The 21,545-nt window shown below is 34.0% G+C and overlaps 3 protein-coding genes across 6 annotated transcripts; 2 read left to right on the forward strand and 1 right to left on the reverse strand.

Moving 5' to 3' along the window:
* Window positions 1–1,128: 1,128 nt before the first annotated feature.
* Window positions 1,129–4,095, reverse strand: LOC111514047 (uncharacterized). 2 transcript variants are annotated; one of them, XM_023170283.2, is made up of 3 exons: window positions 2,944–4,095; window positions 1,857–2,174; window positions 1,129–1,763 (listed from the first exon to the last, which is right to left on the reverse strand). In XM_023170283.2, exons 1-3 carry the CDS (start codon window positions 4,024–4,026, stop codon window positions 1,176–1,178), a joined length of 1,989 nt encoding a protein of 662 aa, XP_023026051.2. In that variant the 5' UTR covers window positions 4,027–4,095; the 3' UTR covers window positions 1,129–1,175. The 2 variants fall into 2 exon arrangements, with proteins under 2 accessions (XP_023026051.2, XP_023026049.2); XM_023170281.2 differs by having other exon boundaries at window positions 1,129–2,174.
* A 1,402-nt stretch (window positions 4,096–5,497) lies between these two features.
* tam (DNA polymerase gamma, catalytic subunit tam) lies at window positions 5,498–18,439 on the forward strand. 3 transcript variants are annotated; one of them, XM_074181434.1, is made up of 6 exons: window positions 5,498–5,644; window positions 5,772–6,400; window positions 7,130–7,745; window positions 9,420–10,463; window positions 11,019–12,198; window positions 18,233–18,439. In XM_074181434.1, the coding sequence occupies exons 2-6, from the start codon at window positions 5,819–5,821 to the stop codon at window positions 18,288–18,290; spliced, it is 3,480 nt and encodes a 1,159-aa protein (XP_074037535.1). In that variant the 5' UTR covers window positions 5,498–5,644; window positions 5,772–5,818; the 3' UTR covers window positions 18,291–18,439. The 3 variants fall into 3 exon arrangements, with proteins under 3 accessions (XP_074037535.1, XP_074037536.1, XP_074037537.1); XM_074181435.1 differs by having other exon boundaries at window positions 5,499–5,644; window positions 6,072–6,400; XM_074181436.1 differs by having other exon boundaries at window positions 5,499–5,644; window positions 6,110–6,400.
* Window positions 18,397–18,720, forward strand: LOC111514044 (probable RNA-binding protein EIF1AD). Its single transcript, XM_023170278.2, has one exon. It carries the CDS (start codon window positions 18,397–18,399, stop codon window positions 18,718–18,720), a length of 324 nt encoding a protein of 107 aa, XP_023026046.2.
* The last annotated feature ends 2,825 nt before the right edge of the window (window positions 18,721–21,545 follow it).

Genomic DNA, 21,545 nt, shown 5'->3' on the forward strand with positions numbered 1-21,545 from the left:
CCGACTGTCTTTGATTCACAGAAAATGCCGCAATCATGGAGGTCATTATTGTCTCGCCACACATCTTAAAGTAACTCACGTTAAGTAGAAATAATCCATTTCTGGCAGGTCGGGTACCTGTTTCAATACTCCTACTTTATATCTGTCAAGCAGCATGAATACTGGCCCCGAAAAAACATTTTTTTTTCCCAGACATTTTTTGTGCTTCTTATTTTTGTTCGTTTTGTTCCAGTTTTTTTATTCTCTCTCTATTGTCCTGTTGCAACGAATCTTCCAACTGGAAGACATTGCACAGGTGCCTGATGGTTCAACTTCAGCTTTCTGCATGGCATTAGCTGGGTTAGTTGTTGTTTTACCGTCGGATATTTGCCACCCGTACCTACAAAGTCGTACATTCACATGAGAAGAAAGAAAGGGTTTGATGCTTTTACTTAAACACATCGGGTACCTGTTACAATACTTCTACTTTATATCTGCCAAGCAGCTTGAATACTGGCCCCGAACAAACATAATTTTTTGTTTTATTTTTTTACTCATCTATTTTTTGGGACTTCTTATTTCTGTTCGTCTTGTTCCAGTTTTTCTTATTCTCTCTCTATTGTCCTGACAGGTGTAATATATATATATATATATATATATATATATATATATATATATATATATATATATATATATATATATCGGACATGTGTTTCAGCGGGAGCGCGGTGCAGCCAAGTGTAAAGATAGGCAACACTTGTTTGTCGAAAACAGGAAACAACACATACGCACGGAGTCAATAACAGAAGCCAACCGCACATTTGTGGTTCCAGTTAAAAGGCCTAGAATTCTCAGGCTAAATCTAACATGACCACGTAGGCAGCTATAGCTACCTGCGTGAAATCCGGGTCCAGGATATAAGTACGGATATAAATGTTATCGAGTGTGTGTGATATATTTGTGGACACAACACTCCAAAAAGGGGACAAACCGCGGATACGGGTTTCTGGTTTTTGGCCTCTACAGCTGTAGATTATACTTCAGTTGAAAGTTACTTTCCTAGAACAAATTTCTTATACCAGTTGATAAGTGAATATATATTTTTTGCTCTCATAACATAAAAGTTGAAAAATCAAATAAACTTATGAGTGAAATTAAATCTTTTAATCATTGAATATACAAAAAATAAATATGCATTATTCTTTCCTTAGGTGTAGATGGAGTTCATGCATTTGCTTCTGATGGACTTCTTTGATTTTCTCTAGAATAGTTTTATCGCCTTCATAATCAATTTGCTGGATTTCGCTCTCGGCCTCAATTTCATCTGGGGACTTAGATTTTGTTGACTCAATAACATCCACTCTAGTTTCATTTCCTTTGTATATTGGAATTTTGTATATATGTAGTTTAGTCAATTGCTTTTTCTTCGCTTCTCGAATTTTTTGTAGAATAGATGGCTGCGTTAAAACTTTTGAAATTTGTTGTACTGACTCATACTCTTCACTTATTTCACCAGGATTGTTATAAACTTCCATTTGTACTTGATCAATTGATTGTTGAAGGGTATCATCTTTCAATTGTTCTTTTGAAATACTCTTTTTTTCCCCATCATCCCCCACATTATTTATTTCATTATGTTCTTTGATATGCGTTTCTAAAGGAATAGTATCATCTGCCTCAAGGGTGCTATTATTTTCAATGGAATTATCATTTGAGGTCTTTTTTGGAATTCCATTTTTTTCTTTAGCACCTTCAGAATTTAATTCGATGGTGTCTATCGTGGCCTGATAAATAATATAATTTACGTTAAGAGTATTATCTGCAAATAGTTCTTTTGGAACCATCTTGTTCTCCTCATGATCTTTTTCAGTACTTACTTTATCGTTGTCCTTATTTTTTGTGTCTTCATTTACGAGATTCTTCGATTCAGAAATAGTAACATCGTCAGTTTGTAAAGTATTATTATGTGGATTAACTTTTTCTTCTATAGCCTCTACAGTGGTGTGTTCGAAAATATCTTTTTTATGGACTTGTGCATTTTCAATGTACTTTGGTTGAGGAATGGGGCTATTTACTTCGGAATTATCAACTTCCGGAGGTTCTATTGATGTAATCTTTTTCTCTGCATTCTCTTTCATAGAACTGACTCCTGTGACAACTTTATTGATGGATTCTTCAGTTTTGATGTTGTTATGCTGAGAAATAGACATTTTTAATGAGTTGAACTGCTTTGAAGTAACATTTTCTAAGAATTATATCTCAATAGGGGGTAAGTTACATAATGGAAAAATTTCATTATTGAAAATTAATACTGTGCTAATCTGTTATAAAAGTGACATCCTGGCATTTTTTTTTCATTTATTTGGTTTCTTAAATGTATAAGATAGTGCAATCACACCGTTTTCGTGTAAATTGTATATTTTGAAAAAAAAATAAAGAAGCAGTATTCCATAGAACTCTTTCCGTTTGCAATTTTCATTCAACGTTTTCAAATTGATCGAAATTGTAACATGAAATTTATTTCAGGATTGCTAGACTTTACAAATATGCAATAATGAAGTTCATTTTTGTGTTCCGACAGATTGGATATTTTTATTTTATGAATCAATGGGAAAGTAACGAAAACGGGTAGTGACGTAAAAATATTTAATCGAGATTAAAATTTGTTTCATTCTTCTAATTATATCTAATCATCATGAAGGAAAAAAATATCAAGTTGAAAGTTCATATCATCTCGACACTTCAATCAGTTGACCTTTATATACTTCCATACAGTCCAGCAGATATATATAACCCCACAAATTAGAAAAACTGAACTTGTATTGAAACTGTATTGAAATCAATATGAATAAAACATTAAAAATGAATATTTATTAACATATCAATGTAACAAAAGAGAATTGCCAATCTAGAGTCGTTGATGAAATTTTTAAAATCAATTTTCATGTGAGTTCATGTACTTACTGCATCAACTTCATCTGATTCGTTTTCTTTCTCTTTCCTTTCTTTCAATCGAACTACTTCCACATCCTCGGTCTCAATTTCTTTGTTTTCTTTCGTTACAGGTTTAGACTCAATTTTATATGTACGAGCATTTGATCGGGCTTGTTCATGTTTTTCCTCTTCGAAGCTTGAACTCCTTTCTCTATCTTTGTATGGTGGATTTTGGTCTTTTTGTTTGTCTTGAAGAGTTTTATTATTTCTTTCCATGAGAGTGATATCCTTTTTGGGTATATAATCTAAAACATCGTCACAAACGAAAAACGTCTTAGCGCAACAACATTGATTTATCTGATGTTGATCACAATTTTTTTTGTCTAAAGATTCACGAAAAAAAGCAGAATTTGGTTTTGGCCTGAAACATTTACAACAATATTTTTCAATAGATTCTTCCTTCGTGCAACATTTGCATCTGTTATCATTTCGTTCTTGACAATTACAAGTTGGTTTACGACTGGTTTTGGAACAACAAAGTACCTTGGGGGAATTGCAGCACACTGGTGCAGTTACCCTACATTTCTCGCAAATTATACAAACTGGCTCTCTGTTTTGATTGCAACAGGGCAAATTTTTGTATTTTTTTTTGGTTTCGCGTACACATTGTCTTCCTTCATCCTTTTTCGGAGGTTTTTGATTGCAGCATTTGCAGCATTTAGACTGGTTATTGCTTCTTCGTTCTTTCAAAAGTTGACCACAATCATCCGGATAGGCGCAAAAATTTGTTTCGATGTTATTACAGTCACCAAGGGGGGGACAATTTACCCATTTCAACATTTTTTCGCAGTTGTTCACTATTTTGGAAGGAGTATCTTCAAATTCAACTTGCCAACCCAGTGGTTTACAAAATTTCTTTTTTGGTGTTTCTATAACATAAGCAAGGCCGAACTTTCCTCTGACCATTGGTTTGTCGCTTTTGTCGCAAGAACAGCACAGGCACTGAGCACCGCTTGTTTCATCGGGATAAACATCATCTGTACTATATTGAGACTCATTGGAAGGACACCGGCAAGCAATTTGTTCTACTGGACATTTACAGGAGCGATACATTTCACCGAAATTTATTACTGACCAAATTACGTGTCATGAATTACATAAATTTTGATAGATAAAATTATCAGGTAACTTGATTCATTATCACTATCAAAGTTCGGATAAAAACTATGAAAGTAGTCTAAGACCACGTGGACTAATACTACAAGATACATTAATTTTGTTCTGGTGAGGAAAAAGTGTTTTCTATGCATTTTTTCATAATTGAATATTCTAAGAACTATTAATGCAACTTTGATTCTTTATGATCTAATCAAATTTCATTTTTCTTTAAATGTCAGATTTAGAATATCATTTTGAGCTGGTCTCTCTATTCTGATAAATGAGCACAGCTCTTGTCTTGTCGTATTTATCAATTTTGCCTTTTTCGACTCTAGTAAAAGAATGGCGGTATATTCAAACTGTAATAAAAGAAATTCAAAATAATTATGAATTTCAGATTTATTTCCGAGTTAAATATGAATCAAATATTGATGGTACTGAAATAAATTTAATTAAAAATAATAAATGAATATAATTTAATAAACGATTGAGGTTATATCTCATTCTAATCAATGGTAATTAACTATGAAAAATTTACTATTCATTTCATGTTTAGAGCAATGAATATTTATTTATTTTTTGCACTGCTAAATCCACGCTCCTCGAAACATATATCAGTTTCTTATATCTAACCTCATTAATATGAGGTTTTATAAATGGTATAAAAAACACGTTTTTTTCCGAATATCGATTATCCGACGTACAATTCGCAAAACAGCAATGCTTTGTTAGCATTATACTAGCACGAAATAATTTTTTATATCAGATTTATATTTTTTAATAATAAATTAATATTACGTAAATAACACTGTTTTACATGTGAATAGTTTATGTTTGTCCCTACTACTAGTGCTGCCTCTTTTGACATGTTCGCTGTACTATTCTCAGGAAAAAGGCTCATTGAAAAAGAAGGTAATGAAACTTGAAGTTTTTTTTTGATCACTATATTTTTGAATGTCATCAATAGATGTCAAAGTAACTAGTAAAAAATACTTTTAGATTCCGCAGTAACTTATCGGGGTGAAAGTTATCTGCTACAAATTTTCGTGATTTTCAGATTGTTAAAGTTAAAATTACTCAAAAATAAAAGAAAAAATGACTTTCATTCGATATAGCCAACAGTTTTCAGATATTTTCAATGGGTAATATTACAATTCTATATGGTGATACTGTGTCACTCTATTTAGTTGTCATAATTTTCGCAAAAGCTTTCACTTTATCGAAGGCTGTAATATAAAAAAGGAGAAAATGAATATATATAAAGGATACAATAGTTACATACCTGTGCTATTCGAGAATTTTTTTTTTTAATTTTTGATTTTGAAAGATATATCTATAGGTTCTGTGATGATAGGGTGTTACCACAGAATACTACAGAATTCTGTATTTCCGATTTTCTGTGGTGTTACAAAAAGAGAAGAAGAATAAAAAATTCAGTTATGTTTTTTGAGGTTATCTGTATGTTTTCAAATTTGATATAAGCTGTTTGTTAGTGTGTGGTTAGTGTAAAACACATTTGAGCCTTGTTATTCAATAATAACCTTAATAGGAATAGTAAAAAAAGAACATTGTAGTAAGTACAGTAACCATTTTCATATTTGAGTAACATTTGGAAAATATCGAATTGTCTCCATATACATGTGTTGTTCAGTTTTACTTGATGCATATTACTGTATATTGTATTTAGTTAATATGTTCAGGTTATCAACAAGCGAAAAATAATGTTTTGAGTGGAGAACACACCAGAATGTTTCAATTCAATAAGAAACAATTTTTGAATATTCAATTATACCAAAATGTATTGCACCAAAGAAAATATTATGATATACATCCAGGTTTCCAACGTAAAGTTTTTTTGCCGAACCCAGAAAAAAAAAATTGTGAAATACCTAAACGGAAACCTTCTGCCCCTTGTGTTGAAAAATCTTACAGTAAGCGTGTAAATAAATTGAATATACAAATGCTGTCAAAGGCTATTTATGAACAAGTTTTCATTGAAGGATATAAAGAAACAGGTAATTCTGGCATTTTGGAACAGTGTTTGAAGGAACTTGAAAAACATGGAATACGTGGTCAGGACAGTGAGATTCAACAAGATGTAGATTTTAAAATTCCTCCGTTGAAGGGTCAGAATATTGAAGAGCACTTTGAAATCATTGGAGAGGAGCAAGTAAAACCTTATCGAGATTTATTGCTTCACTTACTGGAATTCATTCCACCTCGTCCAAAGTCATGGGTGATGCTGCCTGGATGGACTAGATATGTTCCCGAATGTGAACCACAACAGGTCCCGCATCCTTTAGAAGAGGCATTCATCTTTGATGTGGAGGTAAATTATTATTTTGTTGCCTAACATTATTGATTCCAATAGTTATATTTCTTATTGAGTTGATAGCTTTTGTTTAATGTTTTGAGAGGAATTTTTGATGTTTAATCGTAAATAAAGACGGCACTAGTTACTTACTAACTTACCTTCATGAATATGATATTTCAATTAACTGATATAATTGAAGTGAAAGTTACATAATTCTTGCTCCAGAACAAATCTGATTGTAACTTATCATTCTTGTTGGTCCAGAAAAAAAAAATTGTGATAGTGATTATGACTCTTCTGGTTTGTACATGTAAGAAACTCATGAATGGACTGACCCTTTACTTGAAGAAAATTATTAACACTATCCATGATAATAATTAAACAATTTTCATAAAAAATGTTTATTCTGCGAACAACGTTGTGATGAAGCTACGGTGTTAGCAAAACACGTCTAGAATAAAAGAAAGTTTATAACAATTGTTTAATTTTTATCATGGATCATGTAAGAAACACCTACCGGCAATCTACATATTTCCCAGTTCCATTATGTATGTTTCAATGGAGAATATTTTTCCTAAAAATAATTTACCAAAAATATTTCTTATCTGTGTAGTTCATAATGTTACATAGAGAAAATTCAGGGAAACAAAACAGAGTATAGAACCTACAAATACTAACTTACTAATAATACCTACAAGTTCACAAAAATGGATACATGTTCAAGTATTTCCATCATCTCTATAGGTTTGTGTGAAGGCAGGTAAATCACCAACTCTAGCCACTGCTGTCAGCGGAAAAGCCTGGTATAGTTGGGTCAGTCCCTCAGTGATTGAGGGAGCTAGCAAGCCAGTCACTAGTCACCAGTATCCAATAACGTCACTCATTCCTTTAGAAAGTGACCCTGAAGATGATGGAATTGAATTAACTGAGCATCAGAAGAAACCAAAAGTCGTTATAGGCCATAATGTGTCTTATGATCGGGCTCGCATAAAAGAACAGTATTGGATAAATAAAACAGGGACGAGGTTCGTAGATACGATGAGCCTGCACGTTTGCGTAGGGGGACTAACGAGTTATCAGAGAGCTGTTATCAAATCTGATAAATTTGATGAGGAAGATGAACTGTGGAGAGAATGCAGTTCTTTGAACAATTTGGTGGATGTTTATAAGTTGTATTGCGGGAAGAAACTTAAGAAGGAGACTAGGAATATTTTTGTTGAAGGAACAATTCGAGATGTGAAGGATAACTTTCAAGAGGTGATGCAGTACTGCTCTATGGATGTTGAAGCTACCCATTCTATATTGGAAAAACTGTTTCCTTTATTTTCTGAAAGGTTTCCTCATCCAGTGACACTCGCTGGTATGTAATTTTCATAGTTTATTAGATGCAGTAAATTCTTTGAGTCTTCTCTTAAGTGAAATGTGAATGTTCATATTAGACCATTTTATGAAAGGTTATCACGTGTTGTTTTTGCATTAGTAGGTGAAAAAAATTTGTTACTTGTCGTTACTAGGATAGAACATTTAGAATGAGTAAAATTTATATTTTTTCATCAATAAAATATACATATATTTCATAATGATTATAAGGACAATATGGATGCTTATTGAAATAGTCAGAATTGAATCTACATTTATTTTAAAAGTGTTCAATCACAAATCACATTAAATTTACACAACATAAAATTCATATTAGAAAAACTTAGTTATCTGGGTATAAGAGATGTTTTGTTAAAATGGTTTGAGTTTATCTTTCCCACAGAAGTATTCTCATCAAAGTAGAACAACTATCAAATGAATGCACTACTTCTCTTGGTGTTCCCCAAGGATATGTCTTGGGACCCTTAATTTTTCTCCTTTTTGTAAACAATATTCCCAATCATATTACCGCGGGACAAGTAACAATGTTTGCCAATGATACAACAGTTATAGTCTGTGGAGAAACCCTTGAAGAATTGCACAGTAATATAGAAAAAACTCTCAATGACAAGAAACAGTGGTGCCAAAAAAATCGACTCATTTTAAATACTGATGAGACACCCTGCATGAATTTCCATATGAGAAAGTCAGTTACAAAAACCTTTTATAAAAATCTAATATTTATGACAGCATCAAGTTACTCGGGACATGGCTTAACTCGGACCTTAGTTTCTCCTCCCACACAGACTTTGTTTATAAACAACTCAATAAAGCATACTATGCAATTCTCTACATGAAACCAATTTTGGACCAAAAGGGATTGTTGAATTTATACTATGCGTTTGCATATAGCCATATATCAAATAATATTGCAACATGAGGACTGGCTACTAAATGTAAAAGAGTTTTCACTTCTCAAAAAATACTAATTAGACTGTAGGACTGTCTTCAAACAACACTCTATTCTGCAACATTTCTGACTTCAACTTGTTAGGAAGTCATCATAACTACCCATCAAGAAGTTCTATATTGGAAATTCCAAAACATAAAACCGCAACATTTAAATAGTCTACATTTTATAACATATTTCTTTATAACAACTTACCAAAATATATAAAGGATATCAATAGCTATAACAGCTTTAAAAATGCAACAAAAAATATCTTCTGGAAAGAAGCTTCTTTTCAATAGAGGAATTTCTGGCTTTGCAATCCAAACACTGAATGTTCACTGAGTAGTTTTTTATATGTAAATATGTATAATATAGTTTTCTTTTTTTACCTATATTCTTAAATTTTTTAAATTTTCATCTATGTAACGTAAAATTTTTATATTCTCATGACTATCAGCGACTTTTTTGACATGCCAATTGTACTCTGTATGTAAATATGGCCAATAAATACTACGACTACTAGTAATAAACGTCAAACACAAAACTCCAGACACGGTTCAACCCAAACTCAACGACAACATATAGATATATATAGTAGAATCAAGAACTTCTTAACAATCATGTTGAAATGTACTTCATTATTTATTTCAATATATTATACAATAAAAATAATGTTATTTTCAAATTTATTGTTGAGAATCAGTTTGAATGTTCATCTTTCAGGTATGTTAGAGCTGAGTACTGCATATTTACCGATAAATGCCAACTGGACGAGATACATAGAAGAATCTGAACAAGCCTACGAAGATCTGGAAAGTGAAAGTAAAATCCTGTTGGCACGTAAGGCAGACCAAGCCAGTCAGCTGCTACACGAAGACAAGTACAAAGAGGATCTTTGGATGTGGGATCAGGATTGGACTATCAAAAACATCAAATTAAAAAGTGCGACTTTGAAGAACAGTCAAGCTGGGAAGAAGACGCGAGCATCTCAAAAGTCAACTGTAGAAAATGAAAAAAAAAGAAGCAGTGAGGAAGAACCGGACCCTCTAGAAGAAAAGTTTCGCTCCCTGTGGAACACCAAATCTAGCCTGTCTTCGATTCAACCATTGCTGCCGGGCTACCCTAATTGGTATCGCAAACTCTGTTCTAAACCTAATTCGACCCCACTATGGGTTCCTGGTCCACATTTGATAAGTACTTCGATGAAAATAACGCCAAAACTGTTGTGTCTGACGTGGGAGGGCTATCCCTTGCATCATTTGCGAGAATTAGGATGGGGCTTTCTTGTTCCTTTTACGGACGATGTTGACATTGAACGTAAAATACCGCTTAGCAAACTTCTTGCAAAATGTCCGCTTCTGGTAAACAAAGATGGAAGTAGCACATTTGATGCCTTTAATCAAATATCGAATCAAGTTCAGGAGCATTTGATGAAGAAAGAATACTATGCTAGGCTGAAGCAGAATAAAACTAAAGGTGTTTACAAGGGGACAGGAGTTTGGTGTAACACGGAAATTGAGGACTGCTGCTGGTTTTTCAAGTTGCCACACAAAGACGGAACATCTTATAATGTCGGAAATCCCCTGGCTAAGGATTTCTTGAACAAGTTTTCAGAGAATGTTTTAGCTGGAGATACGGAGGGCGCTGAGCAAGTTCTAGAAATAGCGAGAAAGTTGTCGTATTGGAGAAACAACAGGGATAGAATAATGGATCAGATGGTAGTGTGGTTATCAGAGCAGAATTTGCCTAAAACGTTACACAATAAAGGTGAGGCTAATTATAAGTAAATTATCAATGGAATAATTAACAGAAACTTTCATCTTCGGAGAATGATAAAATTGTTACACAAGTAGACAATGGAAGTCCGAACAAATGCTTACAGTTTTGAAATTATTCCACTCTTTTGGAATATAAAAATGTATTCACTGAACAACAAAAGTAAACTATAATCATTGGTTTCAATATCTATCTATCTATTCATTATTTATTCACGGATAGTCTTTGCTGACCAGTCAGGATACAAGTCTTGAAAATTTAGTGGGTACAGCAGCAAACGAGAAATGTATGCTCTTATAACACTATATTTCGACAGTACTTACAGGCATCTTTAGGAAGAAAATGTCGGCGAGAATGATCGCTTGAGATGTTGATAAAAATGGAGAAGCACATTGATTAGGAATATTAAAATGAATGTTGTGGTTTTTCGGAAAGTCCAGCATATTTCTAACAACTTTCTTTTTCTATATCACCTTGAATGAACATATCTATTATGATTACTTTTATTTCGCCACAAATTGTTTCAAAACATTTCCTTATTTTCAGGTTACGTATATGGCGCTATCATACCCCAAGTGGTAGTATGCGGCACCCTTACGAGAAGAGCAGTCGAACCCACCTGGATGACAGCGTCCAACGCCCATCCCGAACGAGTTGGATCCGAACTTCGAGCCATGGTCCAAGCTCCTCCAGGCTACCATATAGTAGGAGCCGACGTAGACTCCCAAGAACTTTGGATAGCCTCCGTCATAGGAGACGCACACCGAGCCAAAGTCCATGGAGCGACGCCGTTTGGTTGGATGACGCTGAGTGGCAACAAAGCTGCCGGAACGGATATGCACAGCGTCACCGCCAAAGCTGTAGGCATAAGCAGAGACCACGCCAAGGTGATAAATTATGCGAGGATATACGGGGCGGGGCAGAACTTCGCCGAGCGCCTCCTGAAACAGTTCAATCCTACCATGTCCGAGGCGGAAGCCAGGAACAAGGCTCTGAAAATGTTTGCTTTGACCAAGGGGAAGAAAATATACCACCTGAAATCGGATTACTTGCACGAGTTTGCTGACTTACACTACAACAAATGGCAAGCTTTCGATGTTGCCAAAGTTAGTGGGAAATCCGTAAACGAAATGTTTCACCAGTCGCGCTGGATAGGCGGCTCTGAATCCGCGATGTTCAACAGATTGGAAGATATCGCTAACAGCGAAGCTCCCTGTACACCTTTTCTGAATGGACGACTTAGTAGAGCCTTGGAGCCACGTTCACAGGTGGAGGACCGGTACTTGCCAACGCGAATCAACTGGGTGGTCCAGAGCGGAGCTGCGGACTTTTTGCACCTCATGCTGGTCTGCATGAGGTGGATCATGAAGGATAAGGCTCGATTCTGCCTCAGTTTTCACGATGAAGTTAGGTACATGGTACCGGATGAGTACAGATACCAAGTAGCTTTGGCTCTCCATGTGACAAACCTTCTGACGAGATCTTTCTGTTCATATCGGCTCGGTCTGAGAGACTTGCCTCAGTCAGTGGCGTTTTTTTCCGCTGTGGAAGTGGACAAGGTGTTGAGGAAGGATTCTAAACAGGATTGCGTTACGCCATCTAATCCGCATGGACTCAGTAAGGGGTACGGTATTTGTAACGGAGAAGAGCTTAATATTCATGAAGCGATTAAGAAGGCCGGAGGGCAATTTGCTTGTTGGCATGGCAGCCGGTTTGATGAAGAAAGGTGAATATTTTGGTATATTCTGGTGTGTTCTGCATTCTTATTTAATTCTTGATAAAACTCAGGGTATTTTGCTACATGATTTGTGTATGAATGAATTGAATAATTATTACATGGGAAGAATATTAGGTGTGTTTTTAGAGAAAGCACATTCTAGGAAGAGGTTCTTCGAACTATTGCAAGTGAAGCATAGATGAATCTGGTGATTTATTTTTTTTTATAAAGATCCAGTGAACTTTATTGGTGAAAGGTGATATCAGTAATTGCGTTATTGGTGATCAAATATCAATATTTCATTTTGTTTGCTGGTAAGTGAATGTTTTTTATATCGAAAAGATTCTGTAGAATTCTGCACAATCGGATAATTTTACTTACATTTATGAACGATTTGTTCAGCACATTTAGATAATAATTTTTGATATTGCAGTTTTGTGAAAAAGCAAAAAAGTTGGCAGATCAGTCTACGAAGAAATCGCACTCAAAAAAGCAGAACTGACAGTGTCTTTGAAGTCAAATTTATCCTGTAGCGCATAGAAACCAGACGAAGATATAATATATATTTATTTTAAATAGGCATTCAATAAATATGAAAAATAACAATGTAAATTACAAATACTAGATATATATGTTATTATAATATCAATGTTAATGTGGATGTTGTATCTTCAAATGACTAGTCCTTTTTTGAATGTCATAATAGATTTACTTTGTTTTATCTCAAGCGGGAGGTTATTGTAGTCCAATAGTCCTTTATGGAATAAGGAGTTCATGGATCATGTAAAGTTCAAACGTGGTACATATAAATTAGAATTACCCCTAGTGAGGTAATTATGAATTTGGTGATGGAAAACAATAAATTGGTCAAAATATGGGGGTGCAGTACCATACAATATTTTGAAGATGAATACCATGTTAAGATAGAACAGACGGTTTTTCATAGAAAGCAAATCCAGAACCGTCATGTCTAAATCTTCATTGGTTCAAAACTGGGTACATTTTTTAGAGACTTATCCCGAGAAGGGCTGTAAAGGAGATAACGAACATCAGTCCACCAAACCCATCTTTGATGAGCTGAAAATCAATCAACTTAGGACCAGAATTTTTTTCCAAAGATCTACCCATTTCCTGTGGCAAACCTAGTGAATAATAATCGTCTTTATTGTTATACAGCTATAGTTACATACAAATATTTGAATAAATTAGAGAGCTAGTTGCTGACATAAGAAAAGGCGAAGTTCAACTCAGTTAGCACAAGTGCTTCAGAATTGTTCTTCCACTCAACCAATGAATTTCATCAAAAAATTCAAAAAGTTAACAAAAAACCGTCGATTTTCTCATGTTGAAAATATTGTATGTTTGCAGAAATGTCACAAAGGCCAAGGAAAGGAATGGTTCAATGCAGTGTTGAGTTTTACTCATGAAGGTGAAAAAAATCATTAGCACCCCAGGAAAAAGATTCGGCCGACAAGAAATAATCATCCAAAATCTCATAGATTCCGTGGCGGGAATTCCCAATTTGAGAGGAGATAGGCTTGAAAATATCTTGGACTTCTCTTACAAAGTACAGAATTTGGCGTTTGAACGGACAAGAATAGCTCATGAATCCTCAATTATTAAATGATTTGATAAGAAATTCCACAGCCGGTCGTCCGAAAATGAAATAGAGACAAAGGGTAATCGAACTATTTATATTGTGAAGTTTTCCATGTGGCTATAAGAAATCAGCGAAGCAGCAATGTACGAGACTAATCCAGAATTTGAACAATCTCAAAAGAAATATGTGTGCACCACATCTACTAGAAATGAGAAAACTGTTCATGAGTACAAATATTGTTAATAGGACGGACATGAGGTGGAAAAATGCAACGAATTAATATGTTGAAAGACGCTGGAAATGGGTCAAAAAAAGTAATAGGGCGTAACAAGAAAAAATTATCATTTGGACAGTGTCAATTTGAACAACATAGGCTATTATACCAAATCAAAACTGCAGTCAAAGATGAATTGAATCATGGTGTAAATAATAACGATAAAAACGAGGTACTCCTATTTATTGCTCCAGTTGAAATCAGCGATTCAAAAGAAACAGTTGAAACGTATGCAATTTTTGATAAAGCTTGAACAATTACAATGGTGGATAAAAATAGTGCCGATAAAATTGGTGCCGACGGACCAGTAGAACCATTGAACATCAGATGGACAAATTCAATTACAAACAGAGAAGATGACTCCACAAAAATTTCATTGAACATTCCTGGCAGAAATGAGGAGTCAACTTACAGAATACACTATGTGAGAACTGAAACAGTAAACAGTAAACATAAAAAACACAAAACCCCTATTTCATTTGAAAAAAACAAGTTGGTAGCGCCCTCTCGGCGATGAATTATGCAACACATGTCTTTTCTATAAAAAAAGTGAAAAATGAATCTTTTTCACGTAAATTTTGTTAAGATGGAGGGGAGGTTATTTATGTCCGTCCTGTATACATGTATTATTTGTCAATGTTTCGCCTAAAATAATAGGAGGGTCAGGTCTTAGATTGTTAGGGACAAATATATAAGTAAAAATTACTACATATCAGGATCAAGAGTTGAAACATATACATGATAAAATATATTATAAAAATATAGAAGCAAAAAAACACGATTATGGTATGAAAATGCAATATAAAAATTGGTTGGGATTTTTTTAGGATAAAAATAAAAAACGGTGAATTATATATACACATACATGTTATCTCACATATTGTCATAATATTGTATCTTGAAAAACTTTCGGGCTTGATACATCTTTTGTGATTCAGTAAATATATTTATATATATTCTGCATGTTTGAACAAGTTTGGCAGTTTTCATATAGCCATTTGTTGCATAGTTTTTACTTGATGGAAAACTGAATCTTTTCTTGTCTAATTTCATCAACCATTTGCCTTTTTGGTAAGCCAAATAGAGCAGCAGGAGTCTCATTCAAATTGCTACACCCCTTTCTGAACTGGTTAGATAACGTTCATTACTTCCAATAAAAATTATGTTTACAAGGCATTAACGTTGGTTTTAGTAACATCGGTTGTTAGAAATCCTTCAAGATGACCTGTAAAAGTGGTCTATGAATGAAAAATGAAATTTATAATCAATCTGGATAATTAATTTAATGTATTCAATTTATAAAGGGATCTGAAACAGTGATGATTAATAAGTACTGTATCTGAATAATATAAAGTAAGGGAGTGATTATTCTTATCTGATCCTTTATAACATGTCTCTGAGGCAAGTAACCAAAGCTGGGAGGTCTTGAGCGTAACAACCTTGAAAGTAAGCTACTAAGGGATAAGAATTGCATTCTACTTGTCTGAAACTATGGAATTTCAGTGTTTCAACGAAAGTAATAATTCAGCAAACAGTGGCCGAAAGTATCGATCTTTCATAGCAACATGAATATCATATAATATTGCTTTTCCCTATGTAGCACTGTTGATTCACTTATTTTGATTTCAAGGATCGAGGTTAGGTTTCAATAGCTTAATGAAATTCCAAAAATATAATAGAACCAAAAACAAGCACTTTTCCCAATCGCCAGAACTGCTATAGTCGATACGTGTTTCAAAAATCATGTTACTGTTAGTTTTTCCATCTCCTGAAGACACAAACTTGATTGGTGAAACGCTCGTCGAAAAGAGTGTTGCAGTTCTGGTGATTGGTGAAAGTGCTTGTTTTTGGATTCATTCTATGCTAGAGGTTTACTTTTAAATATGATAGAAATTGAACAAACCTATAAAATATTCATTGGTTATATTATTTGATTTCAAGAAATAATATGTTGCACTTGTAAAAGACAGTAGACATCAAGCCAGATTTAGAATCAACCAGAGCCTAAAACGAACAGACTTTGCCATGCCAGACGAGAAGAAGTCTATTCAAAGTTTCTTATTCCTTCACAAGAGAGAATATCTAGTGAATCTTGCACACTGCTAACTAGTAAACGTTCATACAAACAATCGAGTATTTCAAAAGCAAATAGCTTCACTCTTCAACCAGCTAAAATAAATAACCAGATCATTTTGTAACTCTTTTATCTGGTGGAGCCACAGTAGTTTACACAGAAAAAAGACGATAAAGTAATGAACAAAAGTCATTGATACAAAAATGATAATTCTTTCCGAATTCATAATTCATCAGTTGCAGATGAAACACTGGCTCCATCATTTCTATTCCTGAGAACACTTGTGATATTTTCTTCATGGTTGATTTCTTTCAGTAATGCAGAGTGATTGAAATTCCTGCTGCTCGAAGATATATCTCCAAGTACTGTTTGGACTAGCAATTTCTCCGAACCGGTCCATAAAACACTATATTGGAAATTTGATGAAATAAAATTAGAAAATTCCTCTACAGTTTCAAACCACGCTTCTAGCCAGTTTGAATATATCACATCTGAGCATAAAGTCCCTCTTTTCAATTGAAGCCTATATAGTGTGACTTTATTATTGATGTTGAGAATATTTCTACTTCTGGGTGCTTCATCCACCAGAAAATATCGACGAATTCGCTAATAAACTGAAGGTGACCATTTTCGAACTCGTGTTCTGTTGTGAATTTTTTGAGTAAGCTGATCTGTTTGGCGATAGGTTCCGTGAATATGTCTTCTTATTCTTGGTGCCAAGTTTTCTTATATTTTTGCCAATTTTTTTTTTATTAAAAATATAACAACAGCGTACAAGTTCAACATAGTTAAGACACTATAAATATAAAGTATGTTGTTATTCTCCCTAATCAGCAAAAATGCTGGTCTCGGGATTCACAAACATTCAACATGACAAGTGAAACACAAAAACTAGTAAACCACTACAAATCTCATAAAATCAACGTATCAGACATGTGCCTCGAAGCTCAGATATTCTTTTAAACTATTGATGAATGAACTATCGTCGGGCAACTCAGTATATGGACAGGTAATTCATTGAAGACTTTTATAGCCTGTGTAAAAGATTATATAATCCTTTGTTCGTTCTTACCATGCTCAGGTGTAAGTCATTTCTACCCCTTGTATTATACTCATAAAACTGGTTGTTGCTTTCGATTCTTTTGTTTTTATTTTATATATGTTTTTGCATTGCTCAAGTTCAAGTAGATATTTAATTGGGTGTAGTTCAATCTGTGAGAATAAGTCATTTGTGCGGGTTCCAAATGGAGTTTGAAATAAAATTTTTATTGATTTATTTTGTAGCCTTTGAATTTTCTTGAAATTAGTAATGCCACCATTACCCCATATGATTAACAGATACTTAATATTCGCCAATTTGCTCTGTTCTTAAATGGGATTGTCTAGTGCTTCTGATAAATGTAGATAATGAGAAAATGGTCCACTATAAATTTTTTTTACTATTTCTGTCACATTCATGATTTTGTCATGATGGGCGTCATGTCATCAAAATTCGGATATAACGGGTGCGTTATTTTACACCAGATATAACATTTTCTTATTCCTGGTCCTCGGTCTGATTGAAATTGATGAACAAATGAACATGTTTTGAGAAAAATAAAAATTCACCTTATTTTTTGAACAGACCTCGTATATTCCCTTTTTTTGTATCAACTTCAATGAGTTTTGTAAAGCATACAAACTTTTCCAGTTCAGCTGCCGTTTACAAATCAACTGTCATAATGTCCTCTTTTCATAGTTTCTGCATTTTTAACGCTTTATAAAGTTGCTTTTATTTTCCACAATACTCTACACTTGGGGCAATGAATCCGAACACATGCGTCATAAATAAATGACACGATGAAACACATATGTGTATACAGTATCCCAACGTTTGAGTTCAATCAGAATATATTGCTGTGATATTAGAACATTTTAATAAATTATTTATGAATACTTTTTTTAACAGAAATTATTTTTTGAGAGACTTCAGATAATTCAATAAAAAATATTTTTGTCATTTTGAATTATTAAATTTGAGCCTCATCTTATTTTACAATAACACATTAGACTATTTTGATGGGGCGTAAGTATATGATGAAATATTTTTTTGCAGAAAAAATGTCAAAAGCAACAAAAAGAAAGCACGTTTTTCTAGAAGTTCTACAAGATGACCTCCGTCCGCCAAACGAAAATGAGCAAATCGTAAGAGTCATCAGCAGTAAGGGAAACAATTTACATGAAGTAGAAGCCATCGATAAAACCATATTTCTCGCATCAATGCCAACCAAATTCCGTAAAAATGTTTGGATAAAAAGAGGGGACTTTGTATTGGTGCAACCTATCGAAGAAGGTGACAAAGTCAAAGCTGAGATGGTCAGGATTTTAACTAAAGAGCACATAAAACAGTTTAAAAAGGACAATGTGTGGCCGAAAGAGTTTGACAACAGTGATAAAAAAGAAAGTGACGAGGAAGGACTATTTGTGAATACCAACAGATCAGCTGTTAGTGATAGTGACTCTGATTCAGATGATGGTACCAGTAACTCGGACGAGGACGAAAGTGGTAGCGGCAGCAGTAACGAAGAAAACTTATGTAAATAAAAGATTTGCAGTACTATCAGTCTATCATTATTTTTGAAACTCGTCAGTTTCACTTGATATTCATCTGTCCCAACTACCTACTCAGTAGGTTCTGGTGAATGCCTGCCGGAAAACAACTACTTCCCCAGCTAATACCAAGCTGGATATTCAATTATATCCGACAGATATTTATGAAAGATACCTCGCAGATGTTTCTCGTTCATCCAGCAGCAGGATCATGCTGAAATTAGCTGGAGCTGTTACTAGTTAACAATCTTTCTTTTAGAAAGATACCTCACAGAAGTTAATCTCGCAGATGTTTCTAGTTCATCCAGCAGCAGGATCATGCTGAAATTAGCTGGAGCTGTTACTAGTTAACAATCTTTCTTTTATATTTAGACGGACGTTTCATATATGCAGTTAGGCCTCGTTGAAGTTAATCAACTCCCAGGCACTTTGTTGTTTTGGTCGGATCTTTCCTGCACTGATGAGAGGTAATACCTCATAACCGGTCTGTAGATAAATCTACTCGAATAAAAAGGTCCCCAAGATGAAACACACTCAAGAAGTGTCAAAATTTTGATTGCACTGACTTTGAACAGGAGTCTACAGTTTCCTGTTAGATTACTTCCTACGAACTTGAATCTGATTTTTGACACAAAGAAATCTATGGTGGAGAACTTTCAATAAAAGATTCCCGAATATCAAGTTTTTATATGGAATTGAAGACAACCAGGAGTTTGTGATCAGGGATGTCTTGATGACCAGGATCAAGAATTTGATGTTCATAGGAAGAATACCAATATTTTCAGATAGATTCCTGATAGCTCGCACCATTTTCCACAACAAAAAATGGCAAGGCTAAACTTTCTTGTGCACAGGCTTGTTACATCCCCCTTGATCTAAGAAAGATATGATATTTTTAAAAATGTTATCAGGGGCATAACTAAAATCAACGGGTGTCCTCAAATATTAACTCGAGTCTGGCCGGACTCGAGTTAATATTCGAATAGATAGATAGATAGATCAAATTTATTTGTTCAGGATAAAAATACAGTACCCCTGAGGGCATAGAACATGTCAGTATAAATATAAACATAAATCACAATAATATTAGGTTAAAAGAGAAAGGAAAGATGTACAGTACATAAACTGCACAAAAATATATGCATACATATAAAAATATTAATACATGTAGATATAGGCTCTTACGAGTACATGATTGTAGTAAAAGCAGTCAAATAGATCAAATAATAATAGTATCATTTAAATACTCGTCAGTTGTATAGTATGCTTTTTCAAGTAAAAATGCTTTTAATTTTATTTTTAACGTTGTTTTATTGAATTCCCTCACTGTAAGAGGGAGTTTGTTGTAAATTGTTATTAGAGTATGCGGTACGTTTTTTTGAATAAATGAGAAGTTTGGAATATTACAGGTCAAGTCTGACTTATTTCTTGTAGAGTATATGTGTGTCTTTTTAGAGTTCTCAAAAAGTTTGGTGTTTTCCTTAACAAATAGTATAGTATCAAGAATGTACTGGCTGTATAAGGTTAGTATTTTATTTTTTATAAATAAGGGTTTACAACTATCAGTTTGTTTATGGTTAAATATAATTCTAAGGCATCACTTTCGCATCTTGAATATCTTGGGGACATCTGTCGAAGCACCCTAGAATATTAAACCGTACTTGATCCTTGAGTGAACTTGTGCGTAGCAGCGTTTATATCTATTGATCTTGTTGGTACTCTTAGAGCATAGCAGTATTTTGCAATATTTTGTATTATTGAGGTTAGGTGAGATTTCCAGTCCAATCTAAGATCAAGCTCAATTCCCAAGAACTTTGTACTTTTGCAAGCTGATATTGTTGATCTACCATCTGAGGCTGAGTATTCACATGCAGTTGATTGTTGGGAAAACTTTATTACTTGTGTTTTCTTTATATTCAACTTTAAGTGATTATGTGTGAACCAATCTTCCAATGTATTCAGTGCTTCAAACACGCTTCTGTCTAATTCTTCAATACTATGTTCCTTGATTACTACACTTGTGTCATCTGCAAACTGCACAGTGTTGAAATCAATAGCATTTGCTAGCTCATTGGTATACAGAATATATAGCAACGGCCCTAAGATTGATCCTTGCGGAACTCCTCTCAAGATTGTTAATTCATCTGACTGTATGTTTTCGTTAGTGAGGTGGCATTTTTCAACTACTCTTTGTGTTCTATTTTGCAAGTATGATTTTATTAAATCGGCTGAGATTTCTCCGATTCCATAGGCATTAAGCTTGCCTATTAGTATATTATGGTCGACACTGTCAAAAGCTTTTGACAGATCTAGACACATCATTAAAGTGTGTTTTCTTTCATTTTGACTATTTAGCACTGAGCACAAGGCTTGATAAATCGCTCGTGTAGTAGATTTGCCTCTTCGGAAGCCATTTTGGGTATCACTCAATAACTCAAACTTTTCTAGATAGGCTATAAGGCGATTATATACGGCTTTTTCGAATATTTTAGAAATGGTCGATAGTAGAGCTATTGGTCTATAATTTTCAATTCGATTTCTATCACCTTTTTTGAAAATTGCTTTTATGTGAGCAATTTTCAATTTATTGGGAAATATGCCATTACTAAGCATCATGTTGACAATCAATGTTAAGGGTTTTGAAAGTTCTTGCGCAGTGAATTTCAGTAGTTTTACAGGAATTTCATCATAGCCAACAGATCTGATGTTTTTTAGAGATAGTATTATGCTATAAATTTCACTTTCAGTTGTTGGTGTAAGAAATAGAGTTTGGTTCGCTGATGGTAAGCTAGAAGGAATATTTATTTTATTGTTTGCTG

Source organism: Leptinotarsa decemlineata, unplaced genomic scaffold, assembly GCF_025532065.1.
Source record: "Leptinotarsa decemlineata unplaced genomic scaffold, Ldec_3_MD MMD2_tig00026314_RagTag_RagTag, whole genome shotgun sequence".
NCBI classification, from domain to species: domain Eukaryota; kingdom Metazoa; phylum Arthropoda; class Insecta; order Coleoptera; family Chrysomelidae; genus Leptinotarsa; species Leptinotarsa decemlineata.

Excerpts from the sequence above, each read along its gene's own strand:
- LOC111514047 (XM_023170281.2), bottom strand. The coding sequence starts at position 4,026 with ATGTATCGCTCCTGTAAATGTCCAGTAGAACAAATTGCTTGCCGGTGT. Across the intron at positions 2,175-2,943 it reads AATCAGATGAAGTTGATGCA|CATAACAACATCAAAACTGA; the intron begins GTAAGTACATGA and ends TCTATTTCTCAG.
- tam (XM_074181434.1), top strand. The coding sequence starts at position 5,819 with ATGTTTCAATTCAATAAGAAACAATTTTTGAATATTCAATTATACCAA. Across the intron at positions 6,401-7,129 it reads CATTCATCTTTGATGTGGAG|GTTTGTGTGAAGGCAGGTAA; the intron begins GTAAATTATTAT and ends TCATCTCTATAG. Across the intron at positions 12,199-18,232 it reads AGCCGGTTTGATGAAGAAAG|AAAAAATGTCAAAAGCAACA; the intron begins GTGAATATTTTG and ends ATTTTTTTGCAG.
- LOC111514044 (XM_023170278.2), top strand. The coding sequence starts at position 18,397 with ATGCCAACCAAATTCCGTAAAAATGTTTGGATAAAAAGAGGGGACTTT.